The sequence below is a fragment of the Callionymus lyra genome, chromosome 7, assembly GCF_982586985.1.
Source record: "Callionymus lyra chromosome 7, fCalLyr1.hap1.1, whole genome shotgun sequence".
Classification (NCBI taxonomy): domain Eukaryota; kingdom Metazoa; phylum Chordata; class Actinopteri; order Syngnathiformes; family Callionymidae; genus Callionymus; species Callionymus lyra.
This window is the reverse complement of record NC_141824.1, coordinates 9,711,088-9,729,641: the sequence shown is the minus strand read 5'-3', so window position 1 is coordinate 9,729,641 and position 18,554 is coordinate 9,711,088. Positions and strand designations below refer to the sequence as shown.

General features: G+C 35.1%; 1 protein-coding gene across 3 annotated transcripts in view; it reads right to left on the bottom strand.

Moving 5' to 3' along the window:
* Positions 1-18,554, bottom strand: part of LOC148075002 (chloride channel protein 2-like) — a 146,149-nt gene that overhangs the window by 101,275 nt on the left and 26,320 nt on the right. For all 3 annotated transcript variants that reach the window (XM_087795299.1, XM_087795300.1, XM_087795301.1), the window contains exon 2: positions 4,450-4,600. In XM_087795299.1, coding sequence (XP_087651425.1) covers positions 4,450-4,600 — 151 coding nt within the window. The remainder of the gene's footprint in view (positions 1-4,449; positions 4,601-18,554) is intronic.

Below are 18,554 nucleotides of genomic sequence, written 5' to 3'. Positions count from 1 at the left end.
CTGTGTTTCTGTGTGTGTGAGTGTTTGTGTGTGCCCGTGTGTGTGTCTGTCTGTGTGTGGGTCTGTGCATGTCTTTGTGTGTTTCTGTGTTTCTGTGTGTGTGTGTGTGTGTGTCTGTGTTTGCCTTTGTGTGTGTCTGTGTGTATCTTTGTGTGTATGTGTCTGTGTCTGTGTGTACGTGTGCGTGTCTGTGTGTACATGTGTGTGCATGTGTGCGCATGTGTGTACATGTGTCTGTGTGTGTATTTTACGGTCAGGCTTCAGGCGTCTGCCATTTAATATCAGTGCTGATGTAACAGCTGCCACATCAGCAACACAAACACACACACAGACACACACCCTGTGATTCCTGCTAATATTTTAGCTTTTGTTTAAGTATAAAAACACACCAGAGGTTCCAGTGAGTCTGGATCGTGGACGTCGTAGTTGATGCAGATTCACTCCGACGACTGACACCAGATCAGCAAATCTGTGGCGTAACGAAGCTCGACTTGGATTTAAACTGTTACACAACTGTGTGTCACTTTTCTCGCTCTCTTGTGTGTTTTACTAATAAATACTTTATATCCTCTCAACACAATTTGTCTCAGCGACACACACACAGGGGGACAAGAATATTGAGCTTTACAAACAAAAAAAAAACTAAATACTTCATATATTGAAGTAAATTCTGATAATATTTGTTTATATTTGGACCCTGGATTATATTAACATATTATTAACAACGATTTATGAGGTAAATTATTTATTTATGGTTTATGTGTTTATTAATCTCAAATGTTATTCGCTTTTATTAAAAATAAACGTGTTTTAATGTTAGTATTATATTGTCCATATTTACATTCTCAATATCAAAAACGTATTTTCAAAACAACTTTTTTTAAAGATCAATGCTGCACCCTGGTGGTCATTTAATGTAATGACATGATATGATGTAAAACTGCAAATAATTCAAATAAAAATAAATTAAATATTTGCTGCATGCAAGCAAGAGCTTTCTGATGTAATACGTACTTTACCTACGTTAAGTCCAAAATTATAATTTTAATGATTTGAAAAAACACTAAAGCTTTAATGTCAACAGCCACATTGAGGTAGATGATGCAATCAAGTACGTAATTTTTTTTTCGTTTTTTTTTAAAAATATTTTTAGTTAAACACAATAATCAAAAAATATCAAAAATGACCATATAAAAAAAAAAAAAATTGGTGCTGTAATAGCAACAGTTATAACTAGGGCTGAACGATATTGGAAATAAGTGCGATATTCGATACTGGTGTCTTGACTTTAAATCGATATTTATGCGATATTTTTTTATTTCACCTGCTTGCACAGGCAGCCAAAACTACCGTAGGGGAGGTCCGGGGGTTTAGAGAAGGAAAACGATGCGATATTTCCCTTTCGTTTATTTCCACGCTTTGGTACCGACATGATCGGAGAAAAATATCACTTATAACGCTCAGTTTCGCGGGACTTGCATCGGTTTCCGACGAAACTGAGCGACCTCAGAGAGGAGCCGCCGGCGCGTCGCGATATCACCCAATCAATAGTTAATCCACCTCCTTGTACACGCACACATAACACTTTATAAATTACCTGACGCTAACAATTTAGCTCGTTAGCATACGGCATACTTGTTTGGAAGTTCACGATCTTATAAGAAAACAACTGAGACGAGATAAAAAGTTCTTACAATATGTTGCTTTAACAAAGGAGGTTGAAAGAGACGAGTGACTGGATCACTAGTGTTTGACTAGATCATTAGTTAGTTTTACTTCTGTGTATATACTGAGCTGCGCTAACAGCCATAGCAACCGAGCTTAGCAAGCTGCGCCGCACAGTTCACAGACAGACGGAGACGTAAACAACAACGAGACATAGAAGTACAAATTGACAACTTTACAGAACGTGACACTGATTGGTCGAAGTGCGCATTTAAGAAATGCTTGATTTATACAATAAAAAATTATAAATTATCGCACATGTTTTTGATATACTGTACATATCACACGTGCCAATATCGTGATATCGATATTTTTTTTAAGGTAAGGTAATGTAAAACTTTATTGATCCCTCAGGAGGATATATATATATATATATTATGCACAATATATATTATAGATATATCGTGCAGCCCTAGTTATAATGGTAACAATGTATTATAAACTTATAAAAATAAAACATTTTATCAATAGATCAATAAAGTTGATCTAATATAATATTTATTATAATTATATATTGTTTTTAGTCGTTTTGAAAAGATTAATTTCTGTGAATTTAATGGATTTCAGTTCCTTTTAAATGGGATTTTTTTTTAGGCTGTAAACTCTCAAGTAAGGAATATTAAATATTTAATTCATATCTTTATTATCTGGTTTTTGCAGAAGTGGATGTGGATGTATGTTTGTTCACAAACAAGGTTACTGACCTTGACTCAATTCTTCCTTTCAGTCTTTATCTCTGTTCCATAAACTGTTAATTCTCATTCACTTTGTATATATTTATATATATTTGTAGTTTTATAAATGCCTTTCATGGCTAAAAGACTGAAAATAAATCCTTACATTGTTTTGTTTTTTCCTGATTATTGTAATACATTTTCCTGAAATAATATTTATTATAGTATATATATATAGTTATTTTATATTTCTAATTTTTGCCTCATGTTAATTAACTATGATTATATTTTGGTCACATGTTAAACGTCATATAAGAATGTTTACTGCCTTATTCCAGAAAATATGTTCCTTTGCTTTTTTATTATCATTTATACAATAGTTAAACTGAAAACTGAGTGTTTTTTTCATACAATCCATGTAAACTTATTAAATTAAGTATTTAATTTATTTTTATTTTATTTGTTTAACACTTTTCTAAACAGGTGAAATATTAACTCATGATTTAAAAAATCTACATTTCATTCAAACGATTAAATGAACAAAAAAAACCGATTTGAAATGTTCTTTTTATTTCGTCCTAGTTTCTACCTAAACATGAGTCAGGTCTGCTCTTATTTGGGCGTGTTGTCGTGAGGATGAAGAGGAGGAAGAGGAGAGACGCAGACCTGACTCATCACCTGCCAACAGGTGCTTCTACAAAAAGAAAATCTATCCCAAAAAAAACGCAACATGACGGGACTGTAATGAACACGAGTCGCCGCTAGATGTCAGTGTGTGACACCTGAAGGTAAAAGATGGCGCTACGTTTGTTTATCAATAAAGATGATGTTTTTATTAGTAGTTCACTGACACAGTGACTGTGAAGCAACTATTGTTAAACAAATGTGATGCAACTCAGACTAAATCTTGTTTGTAAAACAGGTTTTATAAGAAGGAGTTTATTCCAGCGCAGCCATAATGTTTTATTATCCAATCGTACGAGTTATAAACATTTATATATACTGTAGAACATTCGTTTCATCATCATCATCGAGACTGAAAGTGTCACATAAACCTCTCCAGGAAGTACAAATGTTGTGTTTCTGTCTCAATTCTTTTTCAAACAAACATGTTTTACACTATCAGCGAAATGTCGTATTATTTTTTTATTTTCCTGATCCTACAAGTGATATTAATTAAATTATTGTATTAATGTTTTCTACACTTTTTCATACTTAAATATAGTGTTTCATTGTATGCACTTTGTTTATTACCATGAGTATAATTTGAAAACCTTAAAATTGTTTTAGTAAAAGATATGCTAAGCTATGCTATGCTATGCTATCCTAAGCTTAGCTTCAATCCATTTTTTTAGGTTTAAAAATGGATTGAACCTAATATAGCTTTTTATACGAATTCAATAAACAATACTTAATCACAATTTCTTCCCAATACTAAACTTTTAATTAATGTTTTAATATGTTTTATTGTGTTTGCTGTCGTAAATGTAGACGTATACCTTGAGTGTCAAGAAAGGTACTTTTAAATAATATTTATTGCATTTATAATGATTATTATTTTTATTTTTATTATTATTATTATTATTATAGGTTTTAAAATGGATTGAAGCTAATATAATTGTATTAGATTTAAATATCTGGGAAAATAATTAAGCTAGTAATATTTGATCAGGACCAAAAAAAGTTGAATATTTTTACTTTTACGAAATAATTTAAATATTATATGATAATAACATGGTTTACAGGAACATGAAATATTGTCCAAATTGACTGCTTCGATCTAAAGTACAAGACCATTTGTAGTGAATGACAAACATGAGGTTTAACAAGCATTAGAACAAATTATGTTTTTTTTAAAGCCGCACCAAGTAAGATTTCTTATGCAACATCGTAATGAGTCACATGATCACGTGATGCACAGATGAGGTGAAAAAAAAATGCCTTTCCTTCAGATGAACTCAAATGAAAATAAAACGTCAAAACACCCAACAAAACAGATGATTTCCAGAGACTCATCTAAACGTTATAGAATCATGAACGTTCTACTCACTGCGACACTTGGCACAGCGACCCTTGTCGTACTCCAGCAGGTCCAAGTTCCTGCTCCGGTCGCTGACGGAGCGTCGCTGACCGCTGTCCCGCAGACGAGCCGCCTCCTCCTTGGCGTACACCCCGAGCTCCTGGGTGTAGCGGCCATACATCTGGAACACAAGCACCATTATTAGCACCCGTCTGGTCGACGCGTAGACCAACGATTATTAAAACGTATTTAATTAAATCTTATACGATTTGACTCGTTTTTGAGATATTACAGCGGATGACAATTCCCTCGATCGGGCACCAGGGGGCGGTGGAGAGTAAGGAGTTGCAGTAGGCAAAGAAGAGAATGAAAATATTCAAAAATTCACTTCATTTTATTCTATTTTTACCCTAAAAACACATTTTTTATGTGCTAGGTTTGAGTAATTTCGCGGACAGAAAAACAAATGAACCACAAGAAATAACCTTCTTGGCAGAGGTAAGAATTAAAAAGATAAAACCTCATTAACTTTTTACAAAATTGTACTATCCCCTTTTAAATACTCTAATAATAATAAACTTAACAAAACCAAAATTTAAATGTTAAAAAATGTGGGGGTTTTTTAAACTATAAATGAAATTTTGAATTGAACTCATGATCGATATGTCATAATATATTGATGCATATATATATTATATACACAACAAGCTTATTAACTTATTAAACATTAATTCATTTCATTTTTTGCAGTTTGTCAGCTGATAAATGTTGGAAGTAATTACTACTCATTTATAACAACATGATTATTCTAATAATTCATGAAGCTGTAATAATGATAATTTAAATGTGTTTCGTTTTTTTTTAATAAATGTGTTATTTTAATGTCCATATTTACAGATTTAGACCAGTTATACATAATGTTTACGATAAATAACAATAACTCTGGTCACATTCTTGTTTATTGTAAAAAATATTTTTGACTAAAGCAATTAAAATACAGGTTGATTTTTTTCTGACCAACTGACGACCTCACGAGATGCCACCCTCCCTCTGAAGGTCAGAGGTCAAAGTGAAAGGGTGACAACTTTCAATTCAAGACAAACGCCTGATGAAAGACGTGGAGTCAGCAGGACCAGAAACCGGAAGTGAGAAAGACAACGATACAAACCGTAGACAGTAGTAGAAATGGTGATGTTGACAGATACTGATGTCATATTTGACGAGTCTTCATGTGTTCATTTAAATCAAAGTCTATAATTATTTATATTTATGATCGTTTCACTTCATTTGAGGAACAATTATTTACCAAACGTCTTAAACGTCTACAGTGACTTAGACTTCTGTTCTGCGGATCTTTTGAAGAATCTGGAATTGTTTGAGATTTTACTGACATTTTATTTCCTTATTTTTTATTGTGTTTGGGTCTTAAGTTGGAAAATCAATTATTTTAAGAAATGTGTAGGTTTTTGCTCATTTAATTGTAAATATTGCTTATTTTTAGAGACAACAAACTTCTATGAAAGAGCTTCAAAAAATGTAAATAAAAAAATAAATAAAAAAAAGACAGACTGACAGAAAGAAAAAGAAAACGACAGATAGCTTAAAAGAAAAACAGAGAGAAATAAAAGAAAAAAATGAAAGAAAAGAAAGAAATCGACAGAAAGAAAAAAATAAAAACTGGCCAAAAGATGGAAAAAAACCAACAGAAAAAAAAACAATAAAAGCTGAAAGAGAGGAAAAAAAATGAAAGAAAATCAACAGAAAAAAGAAAAACGGATAGAAAAATATGACAGTTAGAAAGAAATAAAGAAATACAAACCAACAGAATAACCGATAGATAGAAAGTATGAAAGAAAAGTGAATCAGAAGATCATGTTTTTTTGTTTTTTTTAAATGTCTCTAAATAACTTTGTTTACATATTTTTCTTTACTAAAAAAAAAAACACTAATAAACTTCCCAAAAATCTTCTTATCTTCTTATTTCTTAAAAAAAAAAAAAGTGACAACAATAATCACTTCTTTCTTGTAGAAAAATTATTGAATACGATTATTAACATTTTGATACTGGATTATTTTGCCCACAAAACCTCACCAACGTGTCATAGTTTCCTCGAGTTTATTGAAGACGCTCGTGCCGTCATGTCTGGACGACGTGTTTGACCCAAAAATATTTATTTTGGTGAATCTTTTATTTCTTTGAAGTCAAAACACTGACGTGTGAAAACACTAAACATTCGTTTCTTCTTGAAATTTCCATCAGAACAAAGTTCACGATGTCACTAGAAAAGTTTGGATCAAGAGAGACACGGGGTCAGACGGGTTGAAGAGACCCTCCAGGTGAACCTGCACACACACACACACACACACACACACACACACACACACACAGGTGTGTACTGTACACGAGCAGACGGGCGGAAACAAGCCTTCATTTTGTTTGTTGTTCTGCCAGAGAGGATTTATCACCTCATCAAAGTTGACATGAAAACAAGAAGTTCTATTCTTAGCAAGAGGACGAACAGGCGACTCTCTAGAGTTTAGGTGAAGTTGTGACCAACAGGAAAACTTCAATGACTCTCTTTTGACGAACCAGGAAGTTTGAAGTCTTGTTCCAAGTAAAGCGGATTAAACTAGGCTTCGACTGATAAATCCAGGGAAAGATCTTGTTTCCAGATATACAAAGATTTTACAGACACACTACAAGAACATCTCTTTATTAAACGTATCACGTTTAATATTCTGAAGTTTGTGGTAAACAGATTATTTATTTGATAGAAACAAATTTCTCAGCATTTTTTAAATATTATCAACAATAATAACAAATTAATATCTCAGTTTTTTTCTTGATTCACGAAAGTAGTAGTATTCAACAGCACTATTTAGACAAAAATCATATAATTAAATAAAAAATGTTGCTTTCTGATCATATTTATCAAAGTTATTTTCAGTTTATATTTCAATATATATATACATTTTTTTAACTTTTCAATAACATGCAAATATTCACATCGTTTATCAATGTTTTTGAAGCCATTAAACTTCTGGACTCTAGATGGCAGCAGTCAACACTTCCTCCGCAGCTGAAATCCTATGATATCCTGATGACTGAGGACGAGAGGATACAGTCGACTCCAGCAGCTTTTAAAGCTGATGTTTGGTCATATTTTGGTTTGAAAACAAATGAAATCAGTTACGACTTCGTCAAGAGTCATGTGGTCTGTAAATACTACAACACCAGAGTCAAGTACTCCAGAATACTACAAATATATCCTTGTTACTACAGTATCACTATATATAATTTCCCTTTGTATCATGATAAGGGATAAGTTAAACAAAACAAAAATAAAAATTCATATACAGTACATTTTACAATATTGATTATTAGAGCATGAGAGTTATCGTTGCGACGCGATTTGACTAAAGTTTTATGTTATCGTTTTATTATTACAAGTTTTTTATTATTACAAGTTTTTTATTATTTGGGGAATATAAAACACCCTAGTTACGGATGCTATGGATTATCAACCATGGAATGGCCAGTAGAGGGCAGAGCATGTATGAAGTAGAACTGTCGTTTAAAATAACGATAAAAAATATAGTAAAGTTAAGCCATTTTTTAATTATTTAAGAGCATCAGAATTTATCGGAATCAAATTAGGAAAACTTTAGGAAACTTTGCCATGAAACCCAGATGATTTTGTCCAGAAGTAAACGACAAATTTGGGTCAAAAGCAGGAAAAGAAGTGAAACAACTGGCGGAGCTAAAAAAAAAAAAAAGGAAGCAGTAACCAGACGATCGGTACCATGGGATGCAAAGCTTCTACCCAAGATGCCGTTCTATAGGCATGCGCGGCCACATTCATCATCACCAGGCCAAAGTTTTAATTAAGCAAAAAGACTTCAAACCAAGATGGCAGAAATAGACCTTCTCAGTTCCCCCCCCCCATGAAAGTCACATGTGACCAGAGGAAGTAAACAAACAGGCCTATCTAGAACAAAGACATTAGTGGTGGGAAGTCTGTCATTACGCACAGCAAAAACCCTAAAAAAAGGCTAAGTACGCTGGTGTGAGCTAATTGATCCCAGATGACGGGGGAAGCCCGGGACTCATTGTCCTGCCGACGTTCCACCGAAGGGAACCGTGGCCCGGAAGGAGCCGCAAGATTCCTTCATCGATGGCGTCAATTATTTACGACTTCAGCTGGTTCAAAGTCTGACGAGGATGTTCGGAAAAGGAACAACAATAATATGGATCAGGTGTCAGGTGACCTGACGGGTGGAGGGAGATAAGAGGGTCCGATCGCAGGCTGAATATGAAACAAGCTATGAGTCAACTTTCATGAGAAGTCGAGCTTCGAACGAGAGGAAATAAATGTATGAATATAAAACCCGGCCAATCGTAGAGGTCGGCCGGAGACACACCTCTCGCTGGATTATATCTGAATGAGATTCTTGAATGAAACCAGAAAACTATTTACTACTTTTTTTTTCTTTTTTTTTAAATCTTTTTAATTGAGATTTTTAATTATTATAAAACATTCAGAAAAAAATTACCATAATAAACAGACCCCCCCACAAAAAAATAAATAAAATAATAATAATAATAATAATAATAATGAAGAAATAAAATAAAATGCAAAGCACTGCACTTTGCATTCAGTAAAATAAATTGTACAATAAATACACATTTATAGATTTACAAGAGATTGATTAATAGAAGAAAAATGTACGGTTGATGGCTAGCATTCATGCTAACGCCAACCACGATCTGTCCCATAACTTATTTGTAATAATAAAAACTGTTTTTCCAAAAGTCCACTTCGTGATGTGTCGGTGAAGCGTCTATTTTCAGAGCCCACTAGATGGCGCTCTACTGTATAAACAATAAAAAACTCTCGTTTGAAACCCAAGTGCGCCCCGCACTCTATACGACGAAAGTTGTTAAGACTCGTTGTTACACACAGTTATAAACGTTGCAACAAATGAAAAAGGGTTGAAAATTCTGTGGTTTAAACAGTCTTCGAGTAAGAAGGTAAATCAGTGCCATAAGTATATTGAATAGTTTAATTCAATGTTTTAAATGTTGAAACGTTGATGGTGTTATTTTTATTGAAGTGTTGTTGTTTTTTTTAAACACATTGAATGGCGCAGTGCATTTCCTTGTTGCGTGGGTTTACTCCGGGTACCCCGGTTTCCCCCCACAGTCCAAAAACATACAGAGGTTGATTGAGAACTTGGGGAAATTGTCCATAGACATTAGTGTGTGTGTGAATGGTTGTGTGTCTGTATGTGTCCTGCGACAGACTTGCCTCCTGTCCAGGGTGTCCCCCACCTCTCACCCAATGAAACTGGGATAGACCCCCTGCAATCCCCATAAGGGGAAAAGTGGTTTAACAATACAGTTTCTTTGTAATACGACACAATTAACCAGTGCTTCTACGTCGTCATGTGATCATCAGCGAGTCGCATGATTGGCTAAAAAGGTTGATCCAGTAGCTCGGTACTCTTTTGGTAATGTCTGGTGTCAGGATTACACCAACAAAGGACTATGAATTGAAAAATACTGAATTTAGACTATTTAATTTTGAATTATTGGAATAAAAATATCGAACTCTACGTATAAAAAAAAGAAATCAGTCAATAATTTAAAAAACAAGGCGACAAACAAAAAGAAAGAACTATGGAGTGATGTGGGTCATCACTTATCACACTTAAGTTTTAGTTTGGCATTTATGGATCGTTGAACAATAAACTCTGACATGTACGAGCCGTCCAGAGATGACTGGTGACACAAAAAAATGAGCAAGGGAAAAAAAAAACACTAAATGAATACAAGTTATTGTATCAGGACTCACACAGACACACTGGACGCCGTCCAAGCAGTTCACCCCAGATGACCACCCTGGTGTCCAGGAAGCCACTACTCACTCCAGCTAATGAGTTGTCTGACATGTGTGTGTGTGTGTGTGTGTGTGTGTGTGTGTGTGTGTGTGTGTGTGTGTGTGTGTGTGTGTGTGTGTGTGTGTGTGTGTGTGTGTGTGTGTGTGTGTGTGTGTGTAGAAGATGCTAGTTAACCAGGAACTCATTCAGACACAAGTGGAACTTCCAGTGTCGTAAATTTAAAAACTCATAAACAGTTCAAGTTGTTCAACTTCCAAGTATCAGAAGGACAAGTTCAAGAAACGCCGTAGGACAAGCTCAAAGGATTGTGGGTAGGGGAAGTGAAGTCGGAAAGAACAGGGAGGATATTTTAAGGCAGGATTGTGGCGACTTTCAAAGAGAACCTGACGGAAGCTTTGTCTTCAGTAAACACTCTTAGTTTAGTTTTAACTGATTCAAAGGTTGAGTTTTTGCCTTAAGTCAAAGTGGAGGGTAAAGTATCCACATAAGAACTGAATAAGTTATTTTGTCCTGAATTTTATACATTTTCTGTAATATTTGCATTCATTTCGAGTTTGTATCTTAAGATACTGATTTTTAACATACTTTTATTTTTAATTTAATTGGTCATTGTTTTTTATTTCTTATTTTTTTGACAGGTGTTTGCCTCTTGAAATTACTATATAAATAAAAAAAAAGGAACTTATCATTTGGGAACTTATTTTCTGAGTTAATATCATGAGAAATAAAATAAATAAAGAATTTAATTATATTAGTGCCATCACAAAAATGAATGGTTGAATTGTATTAGTTTAAAAGTTGAAACAATTAAAAAATATTCTATTGTTAGAAAGATAAATATAGAAATTATATAATTAAATAACATATTTTTATTTATATTCAATAACGCGTATATTGAAGGTTGAATTTTTTTTAATTTATTTTCAAAAAGTGTTTTTAAAAATGTTATATATTCTTATAACATTAATTCAATACAGTATTTTTTTTTATTCAGTATTGTTTAATTCTAATAATTTTTTATTTAAAATACAAAAAAATGACTGTCACTATTATACGATTGTATTCTTATATTGAATTTAAAAGACACAATAAAACCTCCTTAAAAAATATATTATAGTGTTGATTTTTAATAATCAATTTTAGGGTTTTTTATTTTTTGGCCAGTAAAAAAGTTTGTCATTTCAGGACGGAAAGATGGATGATAAATACATGGATGTGTAGATGAATTAAAGGACTGGAGGATGGATGATGGATGGATGAATAAATTGTCGGATGACTGGATGGATACATTGATGGACGAAACAAGACCCGACTGAGGATTATATAAACAGATTTCTTTCAAGTTTCTTGTCTAAAGAGTGTCAGGACGTACAGTAAATAAGCGTCTCTGGGCCTCCAGGGGGGCACACTTGGGGGTCACAGGCAGGAGTCTTGCAGGCTTGTGCCAAGCAACCATGCCAACCCGGAGCGCCGCTCTCACGGTGACCCGGAGCTGGACAAATACGCGGAAGACGACAAGGATGGATGGACGACAGGGCAACAAGAGGCCGGACGGCCAGATGGAGGTGTCTAGGAAGGTGATGATGGACAGACCAAACGGAGAGGTGGAAACGCAGGAAAAAGAAAAGCAGAAAGCCCGAGCGAAAGGGGGCGTCGGGAAGTTTGGCACGATGTACACAATCCATGCCCGAGTGTGAGCTGAATTTAGATTCCTGCCGTGGATGGGTTCGGAGTGGAAATGAAAAAAATGCAGCTGCTCGAAAAAAACAAAAACAACAATACTCCACACTTTCCTCTGCGTTTACTATTTCTTCCCTCGCTCCTGTAATCAGTCCCAGCGGTCGGCGTGCAGCTGCACATTTGTATTAGCGGCACGTCGTGGCCGATCAGAACACACGGATGCTGCTCAGAGCTGATGTTCACCTGTTGACCGTGTGCTCGTGTGCAGCAGGTGCTGAAGCTGCAGCATCATTAGAAAGACACATATTTACATGGTTCCTGCTTCACCGGGTGGTTGCTATTCAAGCGCTCCAGTCAAACAACACCCGAGGAACAACCGCATTTGTATATGGGGAAAGAACAACATAAAATATATGTAATTTGACCAAGATTATCTTAGATAAGACTAAATATATTTTATCAATTCCTGAGGAGATCTCCTTCGGGAAACTGCAGTTCACAGCAGACGATAGTTTCATAAAAACAAGAACAAGAACAAAGTGCAAGAGATGACACATTGCAAATATTAAGAACATAGTATTACATGATCGTACCTGGGTTTTCAGCAGTAGGTGTGTATTGACAAGAATATGGTAAAACTACGTCTGGCCATACAGTGGCAACTGTATCGGGATACATCCTTGTTCCTTCTCGATATCGCAATATTCTAGTAGTATTGTTGAGTACTTGACTCTGGTGTTGTGATACTGTAGTAACAAAGATATATTTGTAGTATTGTCGAGTACTTGACTCTGGTGTTGTGATACTGTAGTAACAAGGATATATTTGTAGTATTGTCGAGTACTTGACTCTGGTGTTGTGATACTGTAGTAACAAAGATATATTTGTAGTATTGTCCAGTACTTAACTCTGGTGTTGGAGCTACTGTAGTAACAAGGATATATTTGTAGTATTGTCCAGTACTTGACTCTGGTGTTGTAGTATTTACAGACCACATGAATCTTGATGAAGTCGTAACTGCTTTCATTTGTTTTGAAACCAAAATATGTCCAAACATCAGCTTTAAAAGCCGCTGGAGTCCACTGTATCCTCTCGTCCTCAGTCATCGCAACAACAAAAAAATGTATAAACCATGTGAATATTTGCAATAGTGATCAAATTTTATTTATTTTATTATTTTTATGACACTTTTTTGAAAAATATAAAATAAATTTGTTTAACCCAATACAGTTCTGTTGAATATCGATACGTTATAGCTTAAAAATATAATATTTAAGTGTAACAATATTTTCCTTTTACCCCTGATTTCCGTGTTGTCACGCTATATCGCTGCGGTATACTCAGAGTCAGTAGTGTGAAATACTTTTCCCTGGATGAAAATAGTGTCCAGAAAAAAATGGAAATGGGTTCTAAAAATGAATCTTTCAACATCATTGTATCATAGTATGAATCAATGAATGCATCATTGTATCATCCTGAAATATGTACTTATATTTCTAGATGGTCTAGTTTCAGAAGCATGTTTACTACCTGTAATATAAAAAGTGAACAGTTTCATTTTTTTCTTTTTGGCAAAATGGAAAAAAGCGAGGCCATCCCAGACACAGACATCGGCAGCGCCTCGCAAACGAGGAAAAGGTTAGCGTAAAAAACTAGACTTTAAAAAGTGATTTACAGGAACAAAACTTTGAATTGTTATCTCCGTTTTCACATTTTTAAAGTTTAAAATAAACATAAGAACAGTCGGTGAGACTTTGAAGAAGACTAGGAATTATGGCCAATATTCTTAATGGTTATTTCACAACACAAAACAGGAAAAGCAATCGATCAAAGATCAACATCATTGTGAGTTCAACGGATGAGATCGACGCAACAATGGCGCCTCAGTGAGACGAGCGACGACACAAGGAGAACGAAACTACCACGACACAACAATAACCGCTTGTTGTGTTGGGTTTTTTTGTTTTTTTTTCTTGTCGTCCTTCGCACGTGCTCAGTCGGGACACGGGTTAAAAGGGGGGTCGGCATCGCGCCGCCCCGTACCGGCCCCCGACTCGTCAAAAAAAACCCAGAGGACGATTCCGTCCAGTCATACTCGTCCCCGACTCCCCGCCGGGAAGAAGCAGCTGAGACAACAAGGAGTCGAGGAGGCGACGACGATGAAGTCGGATTTAAAAATGACAACAAAAAAAAAAAAAGCGTGTGAACTCTCGGGACGGAGGGAGGGTTGATGGGAGCTTGAAAGATGAGAGTCACAACCAAAATAGAAGCTGCAGTGAGTGTGAGGAAAAGTGTGTTCCAGACCAGGTGAAAGGATAAACACGAGGACCTCACAGAAAACACACGGTAGTGAAGATCTATCTTTTCGAGTGTCTGCCAAGTTTGGACAAAAAGAAGCAGAAAGAGGCGACGGCATCATGGAGTCGGTCGACTCCCCCGCACATGTCTTCCTACCGCTGTGAAGTGTTGAGTCATCGCGTTCTACTGTACACTTCTGCCAGGAGATATTTCTGTACGACCGAGAGTAGCGGTAGACTTCGATGGAGAGGGGAAATAAAACAAAAGAGAACCAACCAACATCACCATCTGGTACTCTGCTGCACCAGCACTAGAGGATTGAATGATAAATGTCAAACTTGCGCTTGATGGAGTCTTCTGACTCCTTTAAGAAACATCTGTGTTTGATGATCTACTGACTCCTTCAAGAAATATCTGTGTTTGATGATCTACTGACTCCTTCAAGAAACATTTGTGTTTGATGATCTACTGACTCCTTCAAGAAACATCTGTGTTTGATGATCTACTGACTCCTTCAAGAAACATCTGTGTTTGATGATCTACTGACTCCTTCAAGAAACATCTGTGTTTGATGATCTACTGACTCCTTTAAGAAACATCTGTGTTTGATGATCTACTGACTCCTTCAAGAAACATTTGTGTTTGATGATCTACTGACTCCTTCAAGAAACATCTGTGTTTGATGATCTACTGACTCCTTCAAGAAACATCTGTGTTTGATGATCTACTGACTCCTTCAAGAAACATCTGTGTTTGTTGATCTACTGACTCCTTTAAGAAACATCTGTGTTTGATGATCTACTGACTCCTTCAAGAAACATCTGTGTTTGATGATCTACTGACTCCTTCAAGAAACATTTGTGTTTGATGATCTACTGACTCCTTCAAGAAACATCTGTGTTTGATGATCTACTGACTCCTTCAAGAAACATCTGTGTTTGATGATCTACTGACTCCTTCAAGAAACATCTGTGTTTGTTGATCTACTGACTCCTTTAAGAAACATCTGTGTTTGATGATCTACTGACTCCTTCAAGAAACATCTGTGTTTGATGATCTACTGACTCCTTCAAGAAACATTTGTGTTTGATGATCTACTGACTCCTTCAAGAAACATCTGTGTTTGATGATCTACTGACTCCTTCAAGAAACATCTGTGTTTGATGATCTACTGACTCCTTCAAGAAACATCTGTGTTTAATGATCTACTGACTCCTTCAAGAAACATCTGTGTTTGATGATCTACTGACTCCTTTAAGAAACATCTGTGTTTGATGATCTACTGACTCCTTCAAGAAACATCTGTGTTTGATGATCTACTGACTCCTTCAAGAAACATCTGTGTTTGATGATCTACTGACTCCTTCAAGAAACATCTGTGTTTGATGATCTACTGACTCCTTCAAGAAACATCTGTGTTTGATGATCTACTGACTCCTTCAAGAAACATCTGTGTTTGATGATCTACTGACTCCTTCAAGAAACATCTGTGTTTGATGATCTACTGACTCCTGCAAGAAACATTTGTGTTTGATGATCTACTGACTCCTTCAAGAAACATCTGTGTTTGATGATCTACTGACTCCTTCAAGAAACATCTACGTTTGATGATCTACTGACTCCTTCAAGAAACATCTTAAGACGTTTTTGTTTGTTCAGGCTTTTCCTTGATTTTCTGGAACTCCTGTTATTTTTTCTGTTTTATCTTGACCTTTAAAGTATATACTTTATTGAATATTGTTTTGATTGTTTAAGCGCTTTGTGACCCTGGTCTGGAAAAGCGCTATATAAATAAAAATTACTTACTTACCTTAACGAATATTATTTTTACTTAGTTTGTCACACAATAACTAGAGTTTTAAGAAAATATTGATAATTTTTTTTTTTCCTCGTTACAGTTTGGATATCTATCAGAAAAGTGATGATTTGAAATGGGCCAAAGAAAAATAAATTAATAGTTACTTTATTGGTTAATATTTAAATTAAGACTAAATTAAATAATTCAAGTTCTTTAAATTCCAATTATAGAAAAAAAATTGCAGCATTTGTTCATCTTGTGTTGCAATTAAACTTCTGGCCTCTAGATGGCAGCGGTTACAGTGTCCTCCCCCATCTAAAGGAACAATTAAATCTCACTAGATCCCAGTGTTGACTGAGGACGAGAGGATACATTGACTTCAACAGCTATTAAAGCTGATGTTTGGACATATTTTGGTTTCAAAAACAGATGAAAGCAGTTACGACTTCGTCAAGAGTCATGTGGTCTGTAAATTCTGCAACACCGGACTCGTTGTATAAACAAAGCGGGGCGTGATTACAGCTGGCTGGAAGAGGAGTGAAGCCATTATTACAACATAATGGACTGGACTCATGTAACCTCTTGTTTGCTGAGATGGGGGAGAACTTTATAAAGTAATAAGTTGAAAACATGGTCATGATGAGGGAGTAACTGCATCTTGGAGAGGAAGACTTTTAAAACATGCGAGTCACAACTCTCACACACTCAAGGAGACGTATCATCTGTAAAAAATGACTAAAAATGCATCGGTGATGCCAACAAGTCAGAAATGATGTAAAAGAATTGAATGCAGCACTTTCTCCCAGAGCTCAACAATCTTGTCCCTGCAGGTGGCAGCATGTGCTGACCGCAAAACTATTTATTTTAAAGAGCGAAAAAAGGTGAGGAATGTGTTCAGATCCGTGATTCACACTTTGGTCTTGGAAAGCAGTCACTGCTGCTCTTTCATCGCAGTTATTTCTGCACACGCTCTTATTTTGAAGGTGTCGTTAAGCAAGGAGCAAATCCTTAACCATCAGCACATCGGATTATCTTCACTCACACGTTTTTTTTTTGTACTCAACACTTTGCACAAGTTAACTATTGGAATGTCTGACCAAGAGCCTTATTATTATATTTATGTGTAAAACTTTCAAACAGATGAAGAAACAAACCTTTTTATTATTCATTACTTTTACAACTACATTTATCAATAATCCTAATAGATTTTAATTTTTATATCCGACTATTTATTGCATGTTAAAATTGATTAATAAACCTTTTCTTTTTTCTTTAAATATATATATATATATATATATATATATATATATATATATGCTTCAATATACTATGGTCTTGCTTTGTTAATGATTCAACAAATACAGGAAACAGAGTTAGATAAGTCAGAGTTAAAGGTTATCTTGACCTTGTGGTGATTTTATTTTTGTCTGTGTATAAAACATATAAAAAATAAAAATATAAAAAATGTAACCTTAAAAATATTATATACTTAAACTATTTATTGGGATTTTGTATAAAAAAAAAAAGAATCAAATGCATATAATAATTTCACCTAGTTAGTTTTTTTAATCTTCATGTCTATAGATATATCTCAAAATAAAATATCTATTAAATTAAAAAAGGAATTAGATATATATATAATATTAATATATAAAAATATATAAAATTTTAACTTATAATTCTAAATAATAACGAGTCAAGATTAAGTTTTTGTCTCCGAAACTTTAAAACGAAAAAACTATTCATTAAAAAAAAACACAAAAAAACTATTCACCATTATAAATGGGTTTCTTTTGACTATTGCATCTTTGTAAACACACACATAAACAAGCTAATCAATCGTTGTCATCGTTTTATGACGCAGGTTCAACTTCGCAAGAACAACAGCTGAGAGTAGAGATTACTTTTATTGTGTTATAACCGATTAACTTCTCCAGCTTCGTCACGTGAGACCAGCTTAACTCGGTGAAGTTTACTCACACGTTGGTGGAACAAAGAGAGCCTTTAGCAGGCGACACGTTGAAACCACAGCCAGATAAGTGGTGAGTCAGCAAATCTAGTAAGTGGTGTGCGAGTTGAGATCCGTGATCCGCTATTTACGCACCGAAGCGGTCTTAATCCCTTTTTCATAACCTTGTAATTGTATCGATCCGGCTCGGGGACGAGGCTCCGAGGTGCGCCAGTTATTGAAGCGTCACATCAACTTTCAATCTTCAGACGTTAGATTGCCGGCAGAGAAAGTGCCTTGCTCAGGTGCCGGATCAAATCCACTTAAGCCACCGGTGTCGTCGCGTTCAAACAGACTAAAACGTATCAAAGTGAAGGGGGGACAAATTGGCTTTATAAAGGAAGTATTGTTGCGCCCAGTGAATGTTGAAAACCACCAACAAAATTCAGGAAACAAAAAGTCTTAATAGTAAATAAGTCGACCGGAAGAAACAAGACTGTATCAGATCAA